General features: G+C 43.6%; 1 protein-coding gene across 1 annotated transcript; it reads left to right on the top strand.

Annotated features, from left to right (window-relative positions):
- LOC123077021 (uncharacterized) lies at positions 1-4285 on the top strand. Its single transcript, XM_044499201.1, has 8 exons — positions 1-1383; positions 2110-2193; positions 2458-2497; positions 2596-2657; positions 2984-3081; positions 3338-3405; positions 3487-3594; positions 3689-4285. Exons 1-8 carry the CDS (start codon positions 114-116, stop codon positions 4080-4082), a joined length of 2124 nt encoding a protein of 707 aa, XP_044355136.1. The 5' UTR covers positions 1-113; the 3' UTR covers positions 4083-4285.
- Positions 4286-22541: the final 18256 nt, after the last annotated feature.

Raw genomic sequence — 22541 nt, 5'->3', positions numbered from 1 at the left:
ACTGAAGAGCTTATAGAAAAAGAAAAAACAAGAGAGAAAGCCAATCCAATTCCCCGCGGCCGTGCCCTAGCTCGCCGCGCCGCCCGCGGCGACCTCAACCTCTAGAGAGATCCATGGCATGGATCACCACCGCCTCCTTCAACCCCTCCTCCCTGACCGGGCCATACGTCGCCGGCGGCGCCGCCGCCGCCTCCCCACGCTCCTCCGCCTATCCCGACTGGGTCCTACTCCGCAAGACGGCGCGCATCTCGGCGTTCCGGAACGCGACCACCGCCGAGGGCCGCACGGCCGAGGGCCGAGCCGTCGAGGCGTCCTTCTGGCTCGTCGACCCGCCGGGCGTCTCGTACTTCTCCGTCCACTGCCCCGGCCTCCAGGAGGAGCCCCAGGTCGTCTGCGCCGAGGCCGCCTTCGTCCTCTTCCGCGTCAGGTTCAGCTTCCCCAGCGAGAGGCGGATCTCCACCCACCACTTCGTCTACACGGCCCGCGGCGCCGCGGGGCCGCCCTCACTGCAACTCCTCCCGGAGCCCCCCGGCGTCGAGGCCGTCAAATCCCACCAGCTTGGCCTCTTGCCGCGCGGCGGCGAGCGCTACGCCGTCGCCTTCCTCGATCGCAGTTGGACCGCCCGAGGTGACGCCTGGCAGTGGCAGTTCGATGCCTACGTCTTCTCGTCAGAGACATGTTCCTGGAGCAAGAAGGAGGCCTCGCTGGGCTTATCGGAGTCTGACGCCGCATTGTTGCGCCCCTATGCGACCTCCAAGCAGATCGTGGTCGGAGCAAGCACACTGGGCTGGGTTGATATCTCACGCGGCATTACTCTCCTCTGCGACCTGTTCGACGAGTGTCCTGTCGTAAAATACGTCCCCTTCCCGGCGACAGGGGTTTGCATCGCACCCTACTACCGTCTCACTCGTCACTCGGTGCAATGCTTCCACGATGTCGCCTGCTATGAGGGTCTGATCAAATTCGTCGAGATAGGCTTCGATGAACCTGACTGCATGATAAAGGGTAAAGGCTGGAGAGCCACCACATGGATCAGAAACATCTCTTGGGGAAGTTGGCGCAAGCACACCAGAGTTGATGTCGCTAACATCTCGGTTGACCCAAGATATTCTGCTCTGTTGCCTGAGATGTGGAACCATGAGACCCATAAGCTAGAGCTGAAGAAACTGGTTTTCTTACTACCCACCTTGAGCGTGCGCAACGATGATCTTCTTTATGTCATGGCCAAGTTGGGTGGGGAACATGACAAGGCCTGGGTCATCGCCGTTGACATGAAAAGTGCGGTTGTGGAGGGACTAGCCCCGGTTTCAACCGGACGGTACTGCCCCAGTACAATGTTCTCCCCATGTGCCTTCCCCAGTTACCTCAACAACATGACCCAAGGTCTGGTTATTCTGTCTTCTTTCTCCTCATACCTCATGTCATGTGATTCCCTCAGCATTATATCTTTTGGACTCTTGGTTGGTTAAGTGTTTACTTAGGAGAACTATGTTTTAGTTTTGACATTATTGGCATTAGACTGTTTGTGTTCATTATGTTTAGCTTTTCATCAAACTTGAAAATCAACACCCAGTTCCGTAACCTTCATGAGTTTATGTTTCATGTTGTGGTTAGTTGCAAGTATGCAAGGTGAAACAGCTGCCGGTACTGTCAATGCAGAGAGTCAAGGTGTCTCAGGATTTGTGTGAGCTGACTGGTACATTACTTCTTTTATTAGCATAGTGCTTATGCGATGTGAGGTGGTGATGAGCCAACTCGTTCTGTTCCTCAAATCAAACAGGGAAAAAAGTTGCATTTTACTCCCAATTGCATATTTTCATAGAGACTGTCAGTTTGGTTCTTTTTTGGCAATTATTAGGAAACAAGTTGGAAGAACCATTCATGGCAGAGACTGTCAGTTTGGCATAGACCATAGAGCCAAGACGACTCATGATTTCTGTGGAATGATTGGTACATGACTTCCTTAATTAGCGTCGTGCTTATGGGGTTCGAGGCCGTGATGAGCCAACTTGTTCCGTTTCTCTAATTAAACAGGAAATACACATTTTAATTTGCATTTTACTCCCAGTTGGATTTGTTGGCAGACTGTCAGTTTATTTTTTCAATTAGGAAACAAGTCCGAAGAACCGCTTGTTGGATGTGATGGAGGAATCTTGGAAGAAGAGGAAATTCAAGCCGAGCACAGGATAAGAGGCAAGTCACATTTCTTGTTCATATTGATCTGCGTTTATGTTCCGTATTTACTTCGTTATCTATGTTATGCACTGTTTTTTTGGTACCGTTTATTTGAAATGATATGCTATCTCGTGCCTACCACGACATATTATGTAAAAAATATCCAGAGAACAAGCACTTTGAGATTCCCCCCTCTCATAAAAAAAATGCCCCCTTGAGAAGTTGTATCATCTCTTTCCCCAATTTTTGTATGTAACTCTTCCTTTGTCGAGTAAATTGCAGGGCCTGACATGGGCAACCCAGTGGACAAATACTTTAAGAGGTAAATCGTGCATTGCTATCTTTACCTGTATTTGAATTTTCATTTCCATGACATCGTGTTGATTTCTGCTGCTGCTGCTGTTGGCTGCCTGTTGCCAGGATGAGTGCTTCACAGTGTGCTCTGCAAGTGCTGTTGACTCAACGCTGGTTCAGGGAACTTGGTAATTGATAAGTCCACTCCTTGAAATACTACTTTTTTATGGGATTGATTTGGTTGTAATATACCACATCTTGAGATGCAGATGTTCATGCTTAGAGTTTTGATTCAGAATTAATCTCCTTACTATACCCTCTGCAAATGTCTTCTCAGTTTAATATGCAGCATTACTGTAAATCTTGTTCAAGTCAATAATACTATTGTTGGAAATTTTGTCAAGCAAGCATATCCGCTAAATTGTTACAGAACAATTGTTTGCTTCTGCGTATATTGTGAATTGACTGTGATGACCAGAATATTCACATGTATTTGGTGTTTGGTCCTTTGCAGATGAATGGTTGGATTCTCAGGGATCAGCTTGCGATGCATGCTGCAAATCACTACCTTACTGGTGTCCAGCATCAGCTCTGTGTTTTGATATTAAGGCAGTAAGTTCTGTTTTGGTGACTTGCAGGCTTAATTAGTCCAGGTTTTCATATTCTGAGTCCATCGTGTTCTTTTTGCTAAACCTTTGTCCTCAACTTCGTCTCGTTTTCTATCTTCAAACTGTGCACACATCTTCCCTTCCAGAGCTTCAAATTCTTTTTTGAAGTTTCTTGAAATAAGACACAGCCGTCACTAGCGTATTTGTATTCCAAAATATGAACTGTCTAGTTACCTAGATCCTTAAAAAAATTGGTGCAGGTGGTAAACTATGCTTCCTATAATGGTGATGGAGAAGGTGCTTCCATGGCTGTAGATTCCTGCTTACGGTATGTATGTGTGTGTGTATATACGAGGAAACTTTATGAACTGCACTTTGTGTGACTATATAACGCCTCTTGTTTCCCTAGAGCTTTGGACGATTTCTATAAACTACTGAAGCAGTCACCTCTGAGTGATCCATCAACAACTGAAGCCATGAAGCGTCAAATCATGGTTGCCCTTGGCGCTCTAGACAGGTACTAGCACTTGAAATGAAAAAAAAAATCCGTATCTACTTCAAAATTGGAAGAACCATTTACTGACCTATTCTCACGTTTTCCATCTTTTCAGCATCTTGGAATTTGTACTGCTAAACCGTATGCCAAGGAGCATACAGAAGGTGCTTGTAGATGTCTGCCTGGAACGAAAAGAAAAAACACTAGTATGTGAACACTGCGAGAAGCCAGGCCTTACAGAGGATGAATCTGACGAATGGCGGCAATGGGGATCAGACTCGGGGGACGAATCGGATGAATGGCAGCAAGGGTCATCCGACTCGGAGGATGAATCTGATGAATGGCAGCGAGTGGGACCCGACTCGGATGACTCCCTAGAGACCCGCGGGGAGAAGCAGGCACAGGTTCTGGATCGCCGGTCGGGGCACTCGTATTGGCTGTATTTTGTTGGCTGCGTATTGGTAGTGATCGCTGCAAGAGCGTTGAGTCATCTCACTTTAATGTCATAGAGCCAGTATCTTGTTATTCTCTCTCTGCCAGAATTATTGTAGGAGCTCCTGTGCCGTGCATGTAAAAAGGTAGGGTTCTGGAAAACTAGTGTTAATGAAGGTATATATAGGTGGTGGTCAATGTATCAGCCTGATCCCTGCTGACAGCTTTTGTTCTTGTTCCTTTTCCTGAATCAGATAGATTTGAAGGACATCTGTGGCTATATGTTGTATCTGCTTCTGGGCTCTCACAGGTTCAGATGGCACTGACAAGGTGTTGTGATCACTTTAAGCTGCTCAGCAAGTTAGGGAAAGGAAAAACAATGGTTGGGAGTATTTGCAAATAACCACTAGGTCGTGCTAATATTACTGTCCACTATGAGGAAACCGTACTATTTGACCCTTTCTTTATTTATTAAGATATACAATTATATACCCAAAATAATGTACATGAAAATGACAGAATAAAATTGTAAATGAAATCTTAAAACTAATGAAAACAACCCAGAATGGTTTATAGAAATTGGAAAAAGCTCGCAGAGATGTTTTTTTCCTTTCTAAATTTGAGAAAATTTCATGGATTTGAAAAAAGTTCATTAATTTTGAAAAAAAAAAGTATATGAACTTTGGCAGAAGTTCACTAAATTTGGAGTAAGTCAGTGATTTGGAAAAAAGTTCATGAGCTAAAAGACCATGCATTTGAAAAAAGTTGAATGATTTTGAAAAAAAGCCCATCAGTTTTGAAGAAAATTTCATGAGTTTGAAAAACAAATTCATAAATTTTGAAAAATACTTCATCAATTTTGAAGAAAAGTTCACAAATTTGGAAAAAGTTCACGGGTTTAAAGGAAGTTCATCAATTTTGATAAAAAATAGTTCACCAATTTGAAAAAAAGTTCATGTATTTTTTAAACTACAAATTCTAAAAATTTATCCATTTTTAAAAAGTGCACGAATTCAAATAAAGGTCACCGGATTTTGAGAAAAAAACACAGATCTGAGAAAAGTTCATTGATTTTGATAAAAGTTTCGAATTTGGGAAAAGTTCACTATGTTAAAGAAAAATGAACAAAAAAAGAAAAATAACCGGAGTAAAAACCAGGAAAAACCCGTAAACGAACAGATTCCTGAAGGTACCGAATAAGTAGACAAAAGGGTTGGTAAGCACAGCACCCTTAGTTGGTTACCTTGTTTTGAAACTAAACAGTATAGTTGACGTTTCGAATCACAACACCCGTAGTAGTTTTTGAAGGTAAAAATAATAATAATGAAAATGTGCCAAGCCCAGGAACCAGCGTGGGGGTGCGCCGGTTTGTTTCTTTGCCTTTAACAGGCGCCATGCTTCTTGGTACTTATGTTGGCTCTTCGGCGTTGGTCTTTCACGGACTCATGGACCCGACAATATTAGAAGCTCTTGCTTGCCGGGAAGCCACTGCTCTGGCCAAGGACTTAGGATTACTAATATTTGTGTGGCGGTATCTTGACGACATTTCATCTAATTGGTATTCTTGACGGGCCGACCGACCCCCGCATCGCTCCGCTCGGGCGACTCGGGGAACTCCGCGCGTCGCCGGCGGGCCCCTCCCCTGCGCCTCCTCTCCTCCGCCGCTGCCGCTGGCCTCGCCGCGGTGGTGGAGGCCCCCTGCCTCCGAAGGTGGCTCGGGGAGATCCGCGGCGGACGCGTGGTGGCCGGGTGGCTGGGGTCATCTCGGTGGCCTCTTCACTCGAGCTGATGCCGAGGGCGCGGTGAGCGCTGGGGGGAGCAGGGGTGGCGTCGAATCACAACACTCGTAGTAGTTTTTGAAGGTAAAAATAATAATAATGAAAATGAGCCAAGCCCAGGAACCAGCGTGGGTGTGCGCCGGTTTGTTTCTTTGCCTTTAACCGGCGTGGGTGTGCGCCACTTCCCTGCGCTAACCAAACCACCAGCCTCACCTCCTGTGCTAAATATCTTCTTCGCACCTCTTTTTTCTTTTTTCCTTTTTGGCTTTTTGTCTTTTTGTTCGGTTTTTTATCCTTTTTCTTCAAAATCTATGAACTTTTTCTTCCAAATCGATGAACCTTCTCTTCCAAAATCCATGAACTTTTATTCAAATTCGTGAAACGTTTTTCATATTCGTGAGCATCTTTTTCAAAATCGATGAACTTTTTTAACAATTTTGATGATTTTCTTTTCAGATTTGGTGAACTTTTTCCAAAATCTATGAACTTTTTTCAAAATTCATTAACTAATTTTCAAAATTGATGAACTTTTTCAAATTCGATGAACTTTTTTTCAGAATCCATGAACTAATTTTAAAAATTGATGAACTTTTTTCAAATTCGATGAACTAATTTTCAAATTCATGAACTTATTTCAAATTTGATGAACTTATTTCCAAAATCGATGAACCTTTTTTCAAATTTGTGAACTTTTTTCCAAATTGGTTAACTTTTTTCAAATTTGATGAGCTTATTTTCAAAATTGGTGAACTTTTTTTTAAATCCTGAATTTTTTTCATTTTTGGTGAACGGTTCTTTAAAATTGATGAACTTTTTTTTAAATCCTGAATTTTTTTCATTTTTGGTGAACGGTTCTTTAAAATTGATGAACTTTTTTTCAAAATCGTGATGAACTTGTTTTCAATATCGATGAACTTTTCAAGTAATTTTCAAATTTAAGTTAACGTCCTATGGAAAGCAACGTTAATTAGCGTTGTTTCCTACTATTACACTATAGAGTGAGTGTGGACCAGTGGTTAGTGCGTTTTGTCTGCAGTCGTGGGGTATTGAGTTCGATTCCTACTACGCCCCATTATTTTTCTTCACGTATTTCTTTTTGAGCTGGTGTTGGGCCAGCCCGCTACACATCAGCTGCGAGCGCCGGTAGCTCAAAGCGCTGATTAGGATCTCCCTTAACCGGCGCCATGCTTCTTGGTACTTATGTTGGCTCTTCGGGCTCTTGGGATTATTGCGCCAGTTGTGAAGGAGATCAACGATCTCTACTCTAATGTCTTAGTTGGTAGTCCGCGTTCCGGGTTTATTTTTGTCCCACCATTTTCGTCCGGTTTTTTTCGTCTGCTTTCACCGCCTGTTTCACCCGAAAAAACCCGACCCGCAGTTGTTCGCATCCTTCCTCTCGTCGCTCCTCGTCTCCACTCTCTCTCTCGTCTAAATCTCCGCCGCCCCTCCTCTGATTCTGGCCAACGCCATCCGGCTCTCGCGTCGGCCACCATGCGGACGAGGCGCAGCCGCAGACGCCGCCGCCGATCCGGGGGCACGCCTCCGCGACGCCGGCAACCGCCGCCGCCGCCGTCGCGGATCACCAGGACGCCGCCCCCGCCGGCGCTTCGGATACGTCGCGGATCTGCAGCCCACCGTCTTTGCCCGCCTGCGCCGCCCACCGTCTTCGCCCGCCTGCTGCCGCCCCTTCGCCCGACCTTCCTCCACCGGTGAGGCCTACCCACGTCCAGATTTTTCGTTCATAGGTATCTGTATCTTCCTTTCCTTTTCCCACCCTCGCTTGATCTGGATTCAGAGGAGGGGTTGCTCTGTATGGCGGCGGCGTCAAGCGCCGGCAGCGTCACCTGGATCTCCTCGAGCCAGGGCCCTCCGCGCGCCAGCACCTTCCCCATCGCGCGCGATCTGTCCGCTCCGACGCACGGTGAGCGCGCTGCCGCCGCCTTGTCACCGACGTCCTGATCCATCGACGGCAACGGCGGCTCCTTCTGGCCGGATCAAGGCGCGGAGACCCGTGGGATCCCCTCCTTCGGCAGGACCTCCTCATCTGGTGAGATCCCCTTCCCATGTCTAATGCCTCAAACCGTTCGGAAAGCACCAGCAAGTTTTTTTACTGAGTAATTAATGTATTGAATGCAAGATTGCATTCTTGCACGAACAGAGAGTGAAACACCACCTTCAGTTTCTCATCTGATCCCACTTGTGGACTCCATGAATGAAGTAAGATAACAATCCATTGGTCAATTACATTGCCTCTTTAGATGGTTTTTAGTGGGCGTCAGACTTGGTTTAGATGGCTTTTGTTGTGAAAGAAAACTTATCTTTCTAAAGACTGTACTCTGAATCTTACATCTCATACTTGAATTTTTTTTTGCATAATTTTTTTAGGCCTAATGTGTATCCAACGGCATGGGAGATTAAAGATTTTCATGAGACTGACGATTGTGATTTTGGCCCTGTACTGAATAATTTTGTGAGCGACTGGGTGATGATGATTACAAGCCAGGTAACCGAAAGAGTCCTTCGGCCGCTGGCTAGCTAGCTGTTCTTATCTTACTATTATATGTCTTCCTCAGTATTGATTTGTGAATTATTTCTTTTTTCGAACTATGCAGGAGGACTGCATGTGATGAGTTAAGGCACAAGAACTACGACCATTTTAGCTCCAGTAGTAAGTACACAACTAATCAACAATGCATTTTCACGACCCAGACTTCTGCATTCTGGCTGACAGGCTTGCTGGCACAGCCACATAATCTCATGCATTCAAATTGCTAGCTACACGAAATACACCCAGATCTACGAGTAGGAATCCAAGGTAACACTTATTGCTTACAAGTATTTACTTCATTTTTCTTCTTGTAAAAAGAGAATGCAAGCTGAAATATAAAGTCTGCAGATTCCCCATGTATGTTCAATTTCCAGAATAGGAAGAACCATACCAACAACATACATACATATTACAGTTCTGCATTTTAAATTTGAAGACCAACGCAAAGCCCGATCGATGTAATTGGAGGTGAATGTCTGTTTTCTTGCTTGTATTTAATCTTAGAAAACAGAATCTCATCAAGTGAAAATCCGCAGGCATTGCAGTCCAATTGTTCTAGGGATTGGAACCAGACGTGTGACTGAATACTGCTTGGAAGATGTGATTCTGCAAAGTTGAGGAAGTTGAGGAAGTATGGACTCAGATCCTTTAAGGGTTTGTTTCCATACTGTGGGGCAGCAGGATCTGAGTCCCACTATGAGGGATCAACCTTCATAGATCAGCTACCGGCGTCATACTGCCCCCACAAGGTAAACCCGCCATTTATCTGGGGTCCCAAATTGCAGTGTTTGTCTCTCTTCATTTGTTATTAGTCTCTGCGATTTCATTCTTTAGCATCTGATGTGGTAGACCGTTTAATCAAGTTTCGTGGATAGTCTAGCTCATGTGTTTGTGATCTAAGTGGTGCCACATGTTTCTTCATGAAGCCTCACAAGAAAGTTAGATTCTTCTCCATATCTTCAAATTGGCTGTTTATTGATGAGCTAGGTTGACTTGAGCTGTCTTCTGCAAGTGCTCAATTGCAACCTTACAACCAGTCGCAAAATTGTTTTGGTCCATGTACGACTTAAATAACCTATTGTGTATTTAACTATTGATGTGTATACGCAATTATTTACTTCTATATACGGATATCTTCGTTACATAAAAAAAGTTACGGTGTACTAATTGGTAAGTAAATAAATTTAAAATAGTCAGTATGATAGTTCTTCTCTCCTCAAGTCTCAGATCTATTTAGAGCTATTTTGTTTTTGTACTGACTCTTGAATTTTCTGCTTTCTATTTCCGAACCCTTTTGATATGTTCCTTACTCTTGATTTCAGCCTTTTAAGGTATGTTCTTCTTCAGGGATTGCATAGAGCATGGACCACCGTATGGAAGAAGGAGATGCCATCCTTGACTTTAGTTGTCTTTGGTGTGTTGCTACCATTTTTCTAATTCTTGCACTACAGAGACCTTAGTCTATCCATGTAGGTCATGCCTTCTGATCAGTCTTTTGACTCTTATGTACGTGTGTGCTCTTGCATTACTTAATAGATCTTGTTGTATACGATGATCCATTGTCAGTTATACAAAGGTTCTGATTTTAAAATTTTGTAATGTTCAGTTTAGATTTAATTTTATTCCACCTCATTTTGAATGGACAACGTGTGTGCTGTTTAAACGATCACATGTGAAATTCATAGGCATTGTGAGGGCATGGAGAAAGGATTCGATTTTTGAATCTTTTTTTCAGGGTTCAGAGCTATTACCTGCTACACCTACACACATGGAAAACTTAAACTTAGCAGTCCAAAATTAAGCAGCAAACTTTATTGCCAGTCATCTGAAAATTCAGTGACAACTGCTGACACATGAGCTTCATTTTTTAGTAGAGTAAGTAGATGATGCAGATGACAGTTCTACCTCTCTGACAGAAACACGAACTTTCTGACCAAGGGCATACCTACAGGACAGCAGGAAGTCCTAAGGCACGCATCACACATTCACAAAAGATATGGAGCTGATATTTTAGATTAGTCTGAAGCTTTGAACCTTACCAACGCCCGTGATTTGACTCTTGGTGCTTGTGAAGTCTGAATGAAGTACCAGCAGCCAATCTATGAATGATTTCTCATAGTATGTTACATGCTCTGATGTGATTTATGGCAGTTGTGTTCATCGTTTAACCGATCTAGCAATCTATCTTCAGTTCGCTCGAATTGTTTCTTGTTTTGTGGTTACATCTTACATGCATGGTTTGTAGAAGTAAGGGTCCATCTAGCAATCTATTTTCAGTTAGCTAACTACTCGGGAGTAGAAGAGAATGGTATTATTATTCTTAATTTCCTATATTAAAGAAGTATGTTGCCAGCAACCTACTCGGGTCCTCCCTGTGCACATCTGGTGGTGGCTCCTCCTTCTGCTTCTTCATGTGCAGATCTATTGGTGGCTCCTCCTACCCTCCACAGATCTTTATATTTTGCCATTGCTAAAGGTACATGCCTTCATCCTAGAAGAGCCTGATTTTTCTTTTGATTGCATACACCATTAGCTTGCCAGTTTAATAGTCAAATAGGAAATCAAATTCTTCCTAAGATCATGAACGGATTTTCTATAGTTTGGTTGCAAACTTAATGAACCGGTTCCTCAACATTCCAGATTGTGATGATAAGGTTCACAGGAGATGCAAGTACGTCTTCTGTCCAGAAAGGATAAATTGGTGTCCGATTTGACCACAAGCATATGATCTTTGCTCCACAAGGTTGTACTTTGATAAGGCGTGATGCTCTTTTTTGTGTAAGTTTGCCGAGGAGCAGGTCGTGCGCTGCCGCAGGGACGGGAGAGCCGGCGCCGGCTCCAAGTACGCCATCATCCAAGTTGCGCTTGGGCTTCCCTCCAGCAGGTCCACACCGTATCTTAGGTCGTGATCGGGCTGACAGCGGTTTGGCCACTACACTCGACCATGTGCTCTGCTGACCTCGATGCCCATATTTTCCTAGACACCATGTCACGAGTACCTACCTCACAGGCTGAACTGATGGATGTTGGTATTTTGATCTTGCTATGTCAAATAGTACGATGTAATCTATGGAGCTGAAGCTATAGCTAGATCTTGATCTTACTGTCATATCCGTGTCAAGCACAAGCCGACGCCTCTATTTCCGGTGAGGCCAACCATCTAAAATACCTCCTCCATCTTAAATCCATTGATATACTTTTTTGTTACAGGCTTTTTATATATAGATATTAGAATTGGCACTATTTGGAAGTATCACTTAACTGTTGGACCCTTTTTGCAGTATACATCTTGGCTGGCCTCAACATATAGTTTTTTCTCAAATTATGGGTTTTCTTCTTCTCTCTGTTCATGCATGGTTTGCTTCTGGTGATCCGTAATGTCAGTGGTGTTGCTGCTTCTAACTTCTACTGATCCATAACAAGTGCATACTATTTCGTTTGGATAGATCTTTATATATTTCACATTTAGCAGAAAAGTTTAGTATGTGAACAGATGGTACTATTGCGGATTCTTTAACCTTTTCATGTCTGATGGCATGAACTTATCCATAGTAGGTACATGCAAAGGAACTTGACAAGAGAACAATACTCTTTTGAACAAGGCTAATTTGTTACCTTTAAATATCAGGTCCACACCACACACACACCGTAAAAGAGAGATTTATATGTATCTTTTGCAGGATTGACAGCACACGATGAGAAGAGATATGGTTTACCTCAGAGCTGGGGACTACAGAGGATAGCATCTTCGTGGATTCAGATAAGAATAATATTGTAAGAGGGCAAGGTATCATGTATACAATCAAGCATTGCAAAGGACTAGCTACTGCCTTGTTTATTTGTTTTATGATTGCCCAAAATTTTCTTACTAGAATTTTGAGAAGTTTGGCCATCAGTTCTACTGCTTGGTCATTTTGTATATCATGTTGCAGTCTTTCTTTTAATACAAGGTAATATTAATACCATCCATGTACTTTTGTGTTTGCTGTCCTGTACATGGTGACTAATTTTCATATACATTTTGTTTCATATTATCCATGAATATGTTTTTTATGCATGTACCCTACAACTGGGTTATTATATGTGTGTGAAGTTTTTTTCCTTTTCACTTGATTACCATCTTTGGGCTGAGACTTTATAAATTATTGCAAGTATGTTGAGAGTGTGTTAGAAACTAAGGGCAATCCTAATTGGATATGTCCAGTTCGACATGGCATTTGCAATTGCAGTATCCGTAGAACTAAGAAAGGACCGTTCCAACTGGCAATGAGTATTGGAAAGTATAAGTACTACATTACATATGGTTTCAGAAGTATAATAACAAGCTCATTGCTCATATGGTTTCTGAAGTAGAAAACATCTATACCCTTTGATGTTTGAAGTGCAAATGTATCCATGACTGTTAGTTGTTGTTGTCAACGATTTTTTTTGGAAAAGAATTAATAAAGCCATTTTTGTTGAAGAATAACTGGGGGTAGCACCCCACCGGTTTGTAATATTACTCGCAGGACGATATATTTTCATCGAACTGATAAAAACAACTAGATAAAGAGCTAAAACAAAAATATGGGGGACTGGTCAACATGCTAGGTCAGAGCAAAGCAAAAACCCGTATAAATGAGTCCCAAGGAGCAAAGATCATTATGTAGAATAGAATATTTTTGCTCCATGAAACCTTTCCTGGGCTCCATAAATTGTGTTTTTGTGCTCATGCTTGTGCATATTCTATAATTTTGATTCGTTGTTCAGGCATTTGGAGTTCACAATTATCTAAGTTTCTCTTATGTGTGTTTTCGAAGAATTTGGTACTTTAGAGTTTTCTATTATATTATCTTTGAATCTACTTAGAATAGATTAGTGGTATGATATAGTGAAGTAATCTAATTCAATTTCCTTTTTCATTGCAACCACTTAATTTCATGGTCGCCATATAGAAAAACATCTTGGTTGCCTCTTCTCTATCTCGCCCATTTTGTTGCCTGGCATGGAAGAGAGGAGGGAGAGCCGAGGAGCGTGGTGGCCTCTGGCTGTTGCCCTGGAAAAGGCAAAGGCCGTGGCACGACTGCCCGTCGCAATGCCCCTGCTCCTTGCGTGCTTGTTTCCCTCCTTACACCCCCACGTCCAACTCGATCTTCGGCTGCCGCAACGCCGTAGATGACCAAGTCTAGCGCCCGTGCCCGCGCCCGCCGCCCTCTTGTGAATGGCCAACTGATGGCCGAAGGTGGGGAAGGCTTCGATAGTATGATAGTATGATGTGTGTTAGCTGATTGTCAAGAAAAAGATGTGAGTTAGTTGAGACAGCCTTATTCTTGGTTATTTTAGCTCCATGAGTAGCATCTTAATTTTTTTTCAAAAGCCCGTGGCAACGCACGGGCGTTTTAGTAGTATAGCTATAGATTTCCTCTCTTGCTCCTTTATTCATGAAGGACGCTTCTCCAATAAGGAGGCTCATAGTCTAGCTAGGCATACTTTACATCTAGATGAAGGTCGTCATGTGTGGTTTTTAAACCCTTTTGATACTACTATTATCCCTGTAATTCGTACCATTGATCAATAAAGTAAAGCATGTTAGGCCTAAAAAAAACGGCGCCATGCTTCCTCTTCTTTCTCCGGTCTCACTAGTAGTTTGGCTGGCCCATATTCCGTTCGCTATTCTTTTCCTTTGGTTCGACTGTCTTTGCGGTCGCTATTTTTTCTGTGTCTAGCTTGACTGTTGTTAAATCATGATCAAAGAAAAGAACAAAAAAGGAATTACTCGCGAACAAAAACAAAATAAACTTCTCTTAAAACTTGAAAAACATAAATGAATTACTCGTGAATTCAAAGAGTGTCCATGAATTAGAAAACATGTTCGCGAATGCAAAAAATGTTCATGAATTCAGAAAATGTTTGTAATTTCGAAAAATGTTTGTGAATTCAATATACACCCTCAAATTTATGAACATTTTCGGGAAATCAAAAAACATTTGTGTTTTCAAAAATACTTCAAGAATTTATAAAATTGTCCTGGAATTCAAAATAAGTAAATAAACTCGATTAGAAAAAAATGTTAGTGAATTTACAAAATATTTGCGATTTCAAAAAAGTTCACGAATTCAATAAAATGTACATGAATTTGACAGGTTTATACCTAGAGGGTATGGCCAAGTCATATGGCCTATACAAAGGCTCAGGCCAATCAGAGATATGGTCCATAAGACAATGAGCCAATGGGGTAACATGCTAGGGCAATTGAAGTTGCAACCCAAGGAGTCAGAAACAGGGGGATCCTTACCACCCGTCGATGTTGCCAACCACAGCCATAGTCACCACCAGCCTCATGGGCACCACGGCAACCTCGCAACTACCGCAGCATGTCGGGAGCCGTTGTCGAGCCTCCACTCAACCTCCACACCACCCATGGGAGGCCCAGTCACCATCCCCACTGCCAAACACCACTAGCCCCCCGCTAGACACCACTAGCCCCCACTGCTAGAGACCACACGGATATGATATGTACGTGCTATGCGTCCGCTCGGTGTTCGTCTCGGGCCCGCGTGTCGGCCACCCACCCACCACCCGCTGGTCATTTTTAAGCCCATGCTTGCGTTTGGGCCTGCACGTTAGCCATAGAAACTCGTCCTGCGTGTGCTTTTTAATGCCACACATGCAGTGGGGGCCCGGCCAGTCCATTTCCTCCCCTTTGACCAGCCATCTTCCTCCTCCTGCCCCGGCTAGTCGAGATCTAGCCCTAGCCGCCACTCCACCACCTGCCGATGCAACAGTCCCGTGGAAGTGGATCCTGGCAAGCCAGGGAAGCACAACCACGTGGTTGGATCCTTATCGGGGTCGGGGCCAGCGGGAGGAGGCCCAATGAGGCGGCGGCACAGTCGGATGCGGCGCAGGCGGCAGCACAACCGCATGCGGCGTTGGCGACGTGGCAGCATGCCTTTCCATGAGCCGCGCCGGAATTCGTCGACCTAACCCAAGATGACGACGATGACAAGTAGATTGGGCTTATTTTATGTGTTAAGTTTTATTAACGTTAGACTGGACTTCTGGGTCATTTTTTTAATTCAAAACTCTGGACCTCAAATGTTAAACGCGTCCTCTACATTGGGCGCACCTACGGGGTGGTAAAAAATGGACAAACTTCGCGTCTGTTTTGGGTCTTCATGGTGGAGTTCGCCTTAGACTTGTTTTACGACGTAGGGGAGGGGTTCGGCCGTCATCTTTTTTTGGGGTGTCTTAGTTTTCGAATCAATCATAATAGACACTCCCTTGGGTCACAATTATAATATGTTCTAAATATTTTAATATAAACTACATATGAAATGACATAAATGAACAAATACACTAAAACGTGCATATCCTCTATATACACCTGATTCACGAAAAGATTAGAACATCTTATATATGTGAATGGAGGGAGTATCTAAACTTCTACTCCCCCCGCTCACAAATGTAACATGCTTTAGATATTTTAATATAGATTACATATATACTGAATTGTTTGAACAAACACACTAAAATTCGTCTGTATACATCTCAATAAAAAAGGACATCTTACAATATGAGAAAGTGAAGGAAATATGCCCTAGAGGCAATAATAAAGTTATTATTTATTTCCTTATATCATGATAAATGTTTATTGTTCATGCTAGAATTGTATTAACCAGAAACATAATACATGTGTGAATACATAAACAAACAGAGTGTCACTAGTATGCCTCTACTTGACTAGCTCGTTGATCAAAGATGGTTATGTTTCCTAGCCATAGACATGAGTTGTCATTTGATTAACGGGATCACATCATTAGGAGAATGATGTGATTGACTTGACCCATTCCGTTAGCTTAGCACTCGATCGTTTAGTATGTTGCTATTGCTTTCTTCATGACTTATACATGTTCCTATGACTATGAGATTATGCAACTCCCGTTTACCGGAGGAACACTTTGTGTGCTACCAAACGTCACAACGTAACTGGGTGATTATAAAGGTGCTCTACAGGTGTCTCCAAAGGTACTTGTTGGGTTGGCGTATTTCGAGATTAGGATTTGTCACTCCGATTGTCGGAGAGGTATCTCTGGGCCCACTCAGTAATACACATCACTATAAGCCTTGCAAGCATTGTGACTAATGAGTTAGTTGCGGGATGATGTATTACGGAACGAGTAAAGAGACTTGCCGGTAACGAGATTGAACTAGGTATCGAGATACCGACGATCGAATCTCGGGCAAGTAACATACCGATGACAAAGGGAACAACGTATGTTGTTATGCGGTCTGACCGATAAAGATCTTCGTAGAATATGTGGGAACCAATATGAGCATCCAGGTTCCGCTATTGGTTATTGACCGGAGAGGTGTCTCGGTCATGTCTACATAGTTCTCGAACCCGTAGGGTCCGCACGCTTAACGTTACGATGACAGTTATATTATGAGTTTATATGTTTTGATGTACCGAAGGTTGTTCGGAGTCCCGGATGTGATCACGGACATGACGAGGAGTCTCGAAATGGTCGAGACATAAAGATTGATATATTGGAAGCCTATGTTTGGACATCGGAAGTGTTCCGGGTGAAATCGGGATTTTTCCGGAGTACCGGGAGGTTACCGGAACCCCCCGGTAACTTAATGGGCCTTATTGGGCCTAGGTGGAAGAGAGGAGAGGAGGCCAGGGCAGGGCCGCGCGCCCCTCCCCCCCAGTCCGAATAGGACAAGGAGAGGGGGGCGGCGCCCCCCTTCCTTCCTCCCCTCCACCTTTTCCCCCTTCCTCTCCTAGTCCAACATGGAAAGGGGGGAGTCCTACTCCCGGTAGGAGTAGGACTCCTCCTGGCGCGCCTCTCCTCCCTTGGCCGGCGGCCTCCCCCTTGCTCCTTTATATACGGGGGCAGGGGGCACCTCTCTACACACAATTGATCAACGATCTTTTAGCCGTGTGCGGTGCCCCCCTCCACCATATTACACCTCGATAATATCGTAGCGGTGCTTAGGCGAAGCCCTGCGTCGGTAGAACATCATCATCGTCACCACGCCGTCGTGCTGACGAAACTCTCCCTCAACACTCGGCTGGATCGGAGTTCGAGGGACGTCATCGAGCTGAACGTGTGCTGAACTCGGAGGTGCCGTGCGTTCGGTACTTGATCGGTCGGATCGTGAAGACGTACGACTACATCAACCGCGTTGTGTTAACGCTTCCGCTTTCGGTCTACGAGGGTACGTGGACAACACTCTCCCCTCTCGTTGCTATGCATCACCATGATCTTGCGTGTGCGTAGGAATTTTTTTGAAATTACTACGTTCCCCAACAGTGGCATCCGAGCCTGGTTTTATGCGTTGATGTTATGCACGAGTAGAACACAAGTGAGTTGTGGGCGATATAAGTCATACTGCTTACCAGCATGTCATACTTTGGTTCAGCGGTATTGTGAGATGAAGCGGCCCGGACCGACATTACGCGTACGCTTACGCGAGACTGGTTTCACCGTTGCGAGCACTCGTTGCTTAAAGGTGACTGGCGGGTGTCTGTCTCTCTCACTTTAGTTGAACCGAGTGTGGCTACGCCCGGTCCTTGCGAAGGTTAAAACAGCACCAACTTGACAAACTATCGTTGTGGTTTTGATGCGTAGGTAAGAACGGTTCTTGCTAAGCCCGTAGCAGCCACGTAAAACTTGCAACAACAAAGTAGAGGACGTCTAACTTGTTTTTGCAGGGCATGTTGTGATGTGATATGGTCAAGACATGATGCTATATTTTATTGTATGAGATGATCATGTTTTGTAACCGAGTTATCGGCAACTGGCAGGAGCCATATGGTTGTCGCTTTATTGTATGAAATGCAATCGCCATGTAATTGTTTTACTTTATCACTAAGCGGTAGCGATAGTCGTAAAAGCAATAGTTGGCGAGACGACAACGATGCTACGATGGAGATCAAGGTGTCGCGCCGGTGACGATGGTGATCATGACGGTGCTTCGGAGATGGAGATCACAAGCACAAGATGATGATGGCCATATCATATCACTTATATTGATTGCATGTGATGTTTATCTTTTATGCATCTTATCTTGCTTTGATTGACGGTAGCATTATAAGATGATCTCTCACTAAAATTTCAAGATAAAAGTGTTCTCCCTGAGTATGCACCGTTGCGAAAGTTCTTCGTGCTGAGACACCACGTGATGATCGGGTGTGATAGGCTCTACGTTCAAATACAACGGGTGCAAAACAGTTGCACACGCGGAATACTCAGGTTAAACTTGACGAGCCTAGCATATGCAGATATGGCCTCGGAACACGGAGACCGAAAGGTCGAGCGTGAATCATATAGTAGATATGATCAACATAGTGATGTTCACCATTGAAACTACTCCATCTCACGTGATGATCGGACATGGTTTAGTTGATTTGGATCACGTAATCACTTAGAGGATTAGAGGGATGTCTATCTAAGTGGGAGTTCTTAAGTAATATGATTAATAGAACTTAAATTTATCATGAACTTAGTACCTGATAGTATCTTGCTTGTCTATGTTAATTGTAGATAGATGGCCCGTGCTGTTGTTCCGTTGAATTTTAATGCGTTCCTTGAGAAAGCAAAGTTGAAAGATGATGGTAGCAATTACACGGACTGGGTCCGTAACTTGAGGATTATCCTCATTGCTGCACAGAAGAATTACGTCCTGGAAGCACCGCTGGGTGCCAGGCCTCCTGCAAGAGCAACACCAGAAGTTATGAACGTCTGGCAGAGCAAAGCTGATGACTACTCGATAGTTCAGTGTGCCATGCTTTACGGCTTAGAACCGGGTCTTCAACGACGTTTTGAACGTCATGGAGCATATGAGATGTTCCAGGAGTTGAAGTTAATATTTCAAGCAAATGCCCGGATTGAGAGATATGAAGTCTCCAATAAGTTCTACAGCTGCAAGATGGAAGAGAATAGTTCTGTCAGTGAGCATATACTCAAAATGTCTGGGTATAATAATCACTTGATTCAACTGGGAGTTAATCTTCCGGATGATAGCGTCATTGACAGAATTCTTCAATCACTGCCACCAAGCTACAAGAGCTTCGTGATGAACTATAACATGCAAGGGATGAATAAGACAATTCCCGAGCTCTTCGCAATGCTAAAGGCAGCGGAGGTAGAAATCAAAAAGGAGCATCAAGTGTTGATGGTCAATAAGACCACTAGTTTCAAGAAAAAGGGCAAAGGGAAGAAGAAGGGGAACTTCAAGAAGAACAGCAAGCAAGTTGCTGTTCAGGAGAAGAAACCCAAGTCTGGACCTAAGCCTGAAACTGAGTGCTTCTACTGCAAGCAGACTGGTCACTGGAAGCGGAACTGCCCCAAGTATTTGGCGGATAAGAAGGATGGCAAGGTTAACAAAGGTATATGTGATATACATGTTATTGATGTGTACCTTACTAATGCTCGCAGTAGCACCTGGGTATTTGATACTGGTTCTGTTGCTAATATTTGCAACTCGAAACAGGGGCTACGGATTAAGCGAAGATTGGCTAAGGACGAGGTGACGATGCGCGTGGGAAATGGTTCCAAAGTCGATGTGATCGCGGTCGGCACGCTACCTCTACATCTACCTTCGGGATTAGTTTTAGACCTAAATAATTGTTATTTGGTGCCAGCGTTAAGCATGAACATTATATCTGGATCTTGTTTGATGCGAGACGGTTATTCATTTAAATCAGAGAATAATGGTTGTTCTATTTATATGAGTAATATCTTTTATGGTCATGCACCCTTGAAGAGTGGTCTATTTTTGTTGAATCTCGATAGTAGTGATACACATATTCATAATGTTGAAGCCAAAAGATGCAGAGTTGATAATGATAGTGCAACTTATTTGTGGCACTGCCGTTTAGGTCATATCGGTGTAAAGCGCATGAAGAAACTCCATAATGATGGACTTTTGGAATCACTTGATTATGAATCACTTGGTACTTGCGAACCGTGTCTCATGGGCAAGATGACTAAAACACCGTTCTCCGGAACTATGGAGAGAGCAACTGATTTGTTGGAAATCATACATACAGATGTATGTGGTCCGATGAATATTGAGGCTCGTGGCGGATATCGTTATTTTCTCACCTTCACAGATGATTTGAGCAGATATGGGTATATCTACTTAATGAAACATAAGTCTGAAACATTTGAAAAGTTCAAAGAATTTCAGAGCGAAGTTGAAAATCATCGTAACAAGAAAATAAAGTTTCTACGATCAGATCGTGGAGGAGAATATTTGAGTTACGAGTTTGGCCTACATTTGAAACAATGCGGAATAGTTTCGCAACTCACGCCACCCGGAACACCACAACGTAATGGTGTGTCCGAACGTCGTAATCGTACTTTACTAGATATGGTGCGATCTATGATGTCTCTTACTGATTTACCGCTATCGTTTTGGGGTTATGCTTTAGAGACGGCTGCATTCACTCTAAATAGGACACCATCGAAATCCGTTGAGACGACGCCTTATGAACTATGGTTTGGCAAGAAACCAAAGTTGTCGTATCTTAAAGTTTGGGGTTGCGATGCTTATGTGAAGAAACTTCAACCTGATAAGCTCGAACCTAAATCGGAGAAATGTGTCTTCATAGGATACCCAAAGGAGACTGTTGGGTACACCTTCTATCACAGATCCGAAGGCAAGACATTCGTTGCTAAGAATGGATCCTTTCTAGAGAAGGAGTTTCTCTCGAAAGAAGTGAGTGGGAGGAAAGTAGAACTTGATGAGGTAACTGTACCTGCTCCCTTATTGGAAAGTAGATCATCACAGAAACCAGTTTCTGCGACACCTACACCAATTAGTGAGGAAGTTAATGATAATGATCATGAAACTTCAGATCAAGTTATTACTGAACCTCGTAGGTCAACCAGATTAAGATCCGCACCAGAGTGGTACGGTAATCCTGTTCTGGAGGTTATGTTGCTAGACCATGACGAACCTACGAACTATGAAGAAGCGATGGTGAGCCCAGATTCCGCAAAATGGCTTGAGGCCATGAAATCCGAGATGGGATCCATGTATGAGAACAAAGTATGGACTTTGGTTGACTTGCCCGATGATCGGCAAGCCATTGAAAATAAATGGATCTTCAAGAAGAAGACTGACGCTGACGGTAATGTTACTGTCTATAAAGCTCGACTTGTTGCGAAAGGTTTTCGACAAGTTCAAGGGATTGACTACGATGAGACCTTCTCACCCGTAGCGATGCTTAAGTCTGTCCGAATCATGTTAGCAATTGCCGCATTTTATGATTATGAAATTTGGCAAATGGATGTCAAAACTGCATTCCTGAATGGATTTCTGGAAGAAGAGTTGTATATGATGCAACCGGAAGGTTTTGTCGATCCAAAGGGAGCTAACAAAGTGTGCAAGCTCCAGCGATCCATTTATGGACTGGTGCAAGCCTCTCGGAGTTGGAATAAACGCTTTGATAGTGTGATCAAAGCATTTGGTTTTATACAGACTTTTGGAGAAGCCTGTATTTACAAGAAAGTGAGTGGGAGCTCAGTAGCATTTCTGATATTATATGTGGATGACATATTGCTGATTGGAAATGATATAGAATTTCTGGATAGCATAAAGGGATACTTGAATAAGAGTTTTTCAATGAAAGACCTCGGTGAAGCTGCATATATATTGGGCATCAAGATCTATAGAGATAGATCAAGACGCTTAATTGGACTTTCACAAAGCACATACCTTGACAAAGTTTTGAAGAAGTTCAAAATGGATCAAGCAAAGAAAGGGTTCTTGCCTGTACTACAAGGTGTGAGATTGAGTAAGACTCAATGCCCGACCACTGCAGAAGATAGAGAGAAGATGAAAGATGTTCCCTATGCTTCAGCCATAGGCTCTATCATGTATGCAATGCTGTGTACCAGACCTGATGTGTGCCTTGCTATAAGTTTAGCAGGGAGGTACCAAAGTAATCCAGGAGTGGATCACTGGACAGCGGTCAAGAACATCCTGAAATACCTGAAAAGGACTAAGGATATGTTTCTCGTTTATGGAGGTGACAAAGAGCTCATCGTAAATGGTTACGTTGATGCAAGCTTTGACACTGATCCGGACGATTCTAAATCGCAAACCGGATACGTGTTTACATTGAACGGTGGAGCTGTCAGTTGGTGCAGTTCTAAGCAAAGTGTCGTGGCGGGATCTACGTGTGAAGCGGAGTACATAGCTGCTTCGGAAGCAGC

Source organism: Triticum aestivum, chromosome 3D (genome assembly GCF_018294505.1).
Source record: "Triticum aestivum cultivar Chinese Spring chromosome 3D, IWGSC CS RefSeq v2.1, whole genome shotgun sequence".
NCBI lineage: Eukaryota > Viridiplantae > Streptophyta > Magnoliopsida > Poales > Poaceae > Triticum > Triticum aestivum.
The sequence above is the reverse complement of the archived record's forward strand: the minus strand, read 5'-3'. Positions and strand labels throughout refer to the sequence as shown.